This window comes from Rhincodon typus, chromosome 30 (assembly GCF_021869965.1).
Source record: "Rhincodon typus isolate 14 chromosome 30, sRhiTyp1.1, whole genome shotgun sequence".
Classification (NCBI taxonomy): Eukaryota; Metazoa; Chordata; class Chondrichthyes; order Orectolobiformes; family Rhincodontidae; genus Rhincodon; species Rhincodon typus.
In genome coordinates, this window is record NC_063361.1 from 6,115,800 (window position 1) to 6,121,888 (window position 6,089).

Below are 6,089 nucleotides of genomic sequence, written 5' to 3' on the forward strand. Positions count from 1 at the left end.
CATCACCGCCTCTTTGACCTGTCTGTCTCCTCTCCACCTATCTTCTCCTCTATCCATCTTCTATCCGCCTCCCCCTCTCTCCCTATTTATTTCAGAACCCCCTTCCCCTCCCCCATTTCTGAAGAAGGGTCTAGGCCCAAAACATCAGCCTTCCTGCTCCTCTGATGCTGCTTGGTCTGCTGTGTTCATCCAGCTCCACACCTTGTTATCTCAGATTGTCCAGCATCTGCAGTTCCTACTATCTCTTAAATTCTCCGATCCTTTATCTTTAAACTATGTAAGTTTTCACCCAGAGTTTGGTGAGCCTGAGGATTTCTCTGCCACAGTTGAGGACATATCATTGAATGTTTTAAAGGAGGAGTTAGGGCTAAAGAGATCAAAAATTATGGGGAGAAAGTGAGAACAGGGTACTGAGTTGGAGGATCAGCCATGATCATATTGAGTGGCGGAGCAGGCTTGAAGGGTTGAATGGCCTGCCCCTGCTCCTACGTTCTTTGTATCTACATTTCTCAAGTTCCTTCTTCCTAATAGCCCTTAGTTCATCCTTTATCTGCAGTACATAACTTAGGTCTTGTATAGGGAAAACAGGATCAGAAAATTGGTTCAATGACTTTGCCATTTATTCATATGATGATTTCTCCTGTCTCTGCTTAAAGGACCAACATTTACTTCAGCTACTCTCTTCCTTTTTATTTACTTGTAAAATTCTATCTTGTCTCTTTTTGTCATCTTTTTGTCGTCTTTTTGGTGGCCCTTTTGTGATTTCCAAAACACTTCCAATCCTCAGATTTATGAACATTTTTTGCAAAGTCTCTTGTTTTAATTCAATACTGAATTTAACCTCCTTAGTAAACCATGGACAGAATGTTCTTGCTGAACTTTTGTTTTTAAAAGGGATGAATTTGCGTTGAACGTTTTGAATTGTTTCTTTAAATGTTTCCCACTTTATTTATCAACATAATTTTTCATTTATTTACCTAATGAACCATTACCAGCACCCCCCTCATACCTATGTATTTGGCTATTTTTAGTTTTAAGATTCATATTTGTGAAGTACATCATTTCAAACTTCATTTATATTATGATCACTATTTCCCAGCAATTGAGTTGATTTAGACTTTGCGGAATGGGATCAACCCAGACCTGCTGGAAGTGTACAAAGGCTCAGTAGGGAAAGGCCACAGCTTAGGCATCTCCTGACATAGTTTACCGAGGACTGGATGATGTTAGAGAAGGAGCTGCAAGGACACAAAGGGACTTAAACATAAGGATGAACATTTTAAATCTAAAGCTTTAGGGAACCATGGGTTAGCTAGGTCAGTGATGACAGAGTAAATGGCAGTAAGTGATAGGATAGAGGCAGAAAAGTTTCACTGTTGTAAACTGTGGAGTTGCTGCTACCTCATAATTATGATTACCACAATCTTTCACCTTATCAAAGATTTCCAAGACTCCCCATATATTTTCGCAGAAGTGCTATAAATGTAATTCCAAATTCGTTACAAATGTTGCTTCTGCAGGCATTTAAAGGAAGATTAATTGGAACAGAAAGGCTAGCCTGGAACAGGAATTTAAACTTTGCTGAGACATTTGGAAACAAGTTGTGCTGCTGAGATAATGACTCCACTTCGTTTCCGGTTTGTCCTACAGTTAAAAGCAGTCCATAAATGCACGTTGGAGGTCTAAAAAATTATGTTCACAGCTACTTTTTGTTTGGGAATTCTGTTTTTCAAATGAACCATTTTATAAAGGTAAATGGCAGAAGCCTTAGTAGCATTAACATAAAGAGGGATCAAGGCGTCCACAGTTCCCTGAAAGTGGCAACACGAATGGATAAGCTGATCAAGAAGGCATAAGGCATGCTTGATTTCATCGATCGGGTTACGGAGTATAGGAAGTGGCAAGTCATGTTGCGGCTGTTATTTTAGTGAGAATAGTGAAAGTAGAATTTTAGTGAGGTCACATTTGAAATATTGTGTACAGTTCTGGTCATCACACTACCAAAAGAAGGATCTGAAGGCTTTGGAGAGGGCACAGAAACGGTTTACCAGGATGTTGCCTGGTTTGGAGAGTATTAGCTATGAGGAGAGATTGGATGAACTTGGTTTGTTTTCACTTGAACATTGAAGACGACTTGGTGGAAGTTTACAAAATTATAAGAAGCATGGATAGAATGGATAGTCACAGTCTTTTTCCCAGGATAGAAAAGTCAATTACAAGGGAACATAGGTTTAAGGTAAAAGGGGGAAAGTTTACAGGAGATGTGAGAGGCAAGTCTTTTATTAGAAAGAGGGAGGTAAGTGCATGGAATGCACTGCCAGAGGAGGTGGTGGAGGCAGATACAATGGCAACATTTAAGAAGCATCTTGACAGATATATGTATCGGCAGGGAATAGAGGGATACGGCGTGTGTAGAGGCAAAACATTTTTTAGTTTAGAGAGGCATCATGTGTTGGCACAGTCTCTAAAGGGCATGTTCCTGTGCTGTACTGTTCCATGTACTTTGATGTTGTTTGTTTGAAATTAGCCTGAATTCAAACGTTGTAACCCGGTGAAGACAGAATTATAGTGATTGTCTGTTTCCAATTTTATAACAGATAAAATCACCATTTATCCCTCACCCCATGTCCAACAGGTTTGCAATTACAGAATCTTACTGTCCTTGAACTGTACAGCATGTAAAGGTGATTCGGCCCATCAAGTTGATGCTGCCTGTTTGAGAGTAATCCAATTAGCCCCAGTCACTGGCCTTTTCCTTCAGCCCTGTAAATAATTTCTCTCTCAAATATCAATGTAAGGTTGCTATTGATTCCTATCAGGCAGTGCATTCTAAATCCTCACCACTCCTTGCATAAAAATTTCCCTTATGTCTCCTCTGAATTCTTTTTTCTAAAAATCCTGTTCAATCTATGGCTTCTCATAACCCTTCAGTCACTGAAAACAGTTTCTTGCTTTGAAACCCTTCATGATGTTTAACACCTTGACCAAATCTACCTTTAGCCTTCACTGTTCCAAGAAAAACAATCCCAGCTTCTCTTGTCTATTGGCCCTCCACTCCCTGTATCCCTCACCCTGCAGTCATTTTAGCAAATCTCTTCTACACCCTCTGTAAAGCCTTCAACATTCTTAGTATTCCAAAAGTGTTTATACAGGTTTAACAATGTCCTAACTTTTGTACTCTTTGTCTCTATTTAGAAAGCTCAAGATTTTTACACTTTGCTAATCAGTCCAGTCACCTCCAATGATTTCTGTGAAAAAAACAGTGGGCCTCTCATCTTCTTTGATGCTCTTTAGAATTGCACCGTTCAGTAGGTATTCATAGAATCGCCACATTTGGTCCCTCCAGTCCACCACCCATTGCACCTCAAGACCTCCCTATTCTGTTACCATCCCCTTCTAGAGATATACTTCATATACAGATTTCAATAAAACGTGCCCACATGATTTAAATGTATAGTTGTTGATTCAAGTTCATTTAACTTGACAGTATGTACATTTCTGATATATTTCACACTGGAAATTAAAAACATCCAGATGTTAATTTCACAAATGAAACGGAATCTTTAAAACACAGCTGCTAGTATTTAAATGGGGTGGCATCAGTCTGGCTATTATTAATCAGACATTGATCCCAGTGGTTAGGGGCAAGTCCCCTCCAGGAATACTTCACCTCTCCCTTAGGATCCTCAACCCGTTCACCGTGCCTTCCTACTGCCGCCGGCTCCTTCACATGAACTAATTGCAGAAATAGTTTCCTGTACCCCGGGTGCACTTACCCCGGACGGTGGTCGTGCACAGGACAGCGAGCAGTGCGATGCAGCCAGCTCCCAGGCGGTGTGTTCCCATTGCTCAGGCTCGGACACTGTGCTGTGAGAGTGAAGCAAGCAGCCGCCGGCTCGAAGATCTTTACAACACTAAGGAGCGAGGCGGATAGAGAGAGAAAAATACATTCCCGATTTATAACCCCGCCCGGACTTCTAATAGCAGAGCACGGAGCGCCGCCTGGGGATCAGACAATACACACCTACATAACTATACAGAGAGAGTTAACACACATATACACAAGGAGTGGATATTAATATTCACTCACAGTGTACATATACACAGAGGGAGTTGACATTATACAGGCTTTGGTCAGATACACAGAACAGTACAGCACAGGAACAGGTCCTTTGGCCCACGATGTGCCGAACATGACGCCAAATTAAACTAATTCCTTCTGTCTGTCTTTGGTCCTTATCCTTCCATTTCATGCATATTCATGTGCTTATTCTGAAAGCCCCTTGACTGCGTGCACCACCACCCCTGGCAGTGTGTTCTGGACTCTCTGTGTTAAAAACTTGCCCCTGACATCTCCTTTGAACTTTCCCCCTCTCTCCCTAATACATACCCCCTTGTATGAGACATTTCAACTATGGGGAAAAAAAAAGATTCTGACCGCCAACCCTATGTATGCATCTCATAGTTTCATAGACTTCTATTAAGTCTCTCCTCAGCTTCTGCCGCTCCTGAGAAAACAACCCGAATTTTTCTAGCCTGTCCTTGTAGCTCATATTCGCTAATCCAAGCAGCATCCTGGTAAATCTCTTCTGTACCCTTTCCAAAGCCTCCACATCCTTCCTGTAATGTGACAATCGGAATTGAATGCAATATTCTGTGTGACCTAACCAAAGTCTTATAAAGTTGCAACATGACATCGTAACTCTTGCAGTCAATTCCCTGACCAATAAAGCCAAGCATGCCATATGTCTTTTTTACCAGATACATGTACACAAAGGAGGTGACATTAATATACACTGGCAGTGGACACATAAGCAGAGGGAGAGGACATTACACTGAGTGTAAGCACACATACAAAGGTGGTGTGTATTGCGCACTATTGCGCACATATTGTAGAGTTAAGGTACAGACATATGTGGTAAGATCATGTATGGCATTGTTGATAGAATTTAGTCTATTTCCTCATCAGTGAACAACAACCTTTATGAAATATAAACACAATATACTGGAGTGAGTAAGAGGGGATATCAGTGAACTCAGGTCCCGCTTCCACGTGATCTGATGCCACCATTGCCCAGCTCCCCACACTCATTAAAAGATTTTATTGTTAACCCATTATTCCACAAAATACACACAAAGTGAGTGTGAACACGTGTACAGAGAACGTGCATCCATCTGCATGGATAGACATGGGGGGTGAACACACATTGAAGGGCTCCTCCATAACATTGTGAGGACCTTTAAGTACATTAAAGCTGAAAGAACTGGAGATGCTGTAAATCAGAAACAAAAACAGAAATTGCTGGAAAAGCTCAGCAGGTCTGGCTGTATCTGCAGAAGGAAATCAGAGTTAGTGTTTTGGATCCAATGATCCTTCCTCAGTTCTGTTTCTGTGACCTTTAAGTAGATGATCAGTGTGGTTTTTTTAATCACGCATCTCATGTTCGTACAATGTTCATTGGAACGTTATTGGGCTTCATTTGTTAGGCTTCAGACAAATATCATGAATGAAGTTTTGAGTGGGTATCTCTTGTCACTTAGCAATCATGCCTTAAGTCTGTTTCTGGGTGTGAAGAGATTGAGGACGGTAGGTTTATTACAAACCCGATGCATATTGACCAGTTGAAACTTTGGAGGGTGATAACCGTCGAGGTGACTGGTGTAAGGTCGATTTTACTTCTGGTTCTGGCAAGCATCAGTCATCAGCTATCACTCATGTTTTTATGGAATCCCATTTTCGAGAACCTAGATATGTCTCCAGCAGAGTTCTAGAAGGATCTGCAGTTTCAAAAGCTGATGGCGCTGGTGAATTTGATGGTAAACCAATCCAGCAGGCAGCAGATCTGGTGCCAATGGGTGGCAGGTGTTTGCCATCACCCAACACAACAATATGTGCCTGGTGCTCCAAGATGCCAAGGGAACTCAATCTTTACCGATACTTTGTTGTAGTAATACCTCTTGTGGGTGCACCCATCTGCTCCTGTCCTCGCTGAGAGTGTCCTCACTTCACCACTGCCTGCTGCTCCCCTCACTGTCACTTGTCTCGCTGTCTGTCCCCATCACTTCTCTCGCTGTCACTCACCCAAAAC

At 41.7% G+C, this 6,089-nt stretch overlaps 1 protein-coding gene across 1 annotated transcript in view; it reads right to left on the minus strand.

The window, feature by feature from the left end:
• LOC109914221 (integrin beta-3) overlaps positions 1 to 3,909 on the minus strand; it is a 66,786-nt gene extending 62,877 nt beyond the window's left edge. The window contains exon 1 of the mRNA XM_020513802.2: positions 3,777 to 3,909. Coding sequence (XP_020369391.1) covers positions 3,777 to 3,846 — 70 coding nt within the window. The 5' untranslated portion in view covers positions 3,847 to 3,909. The remainder of the gene's footprint in view (positions 1 to 3,776) is intronic.
• Positions 3,910 to 6,089: the final 2,180 nt, after the last annotated feature.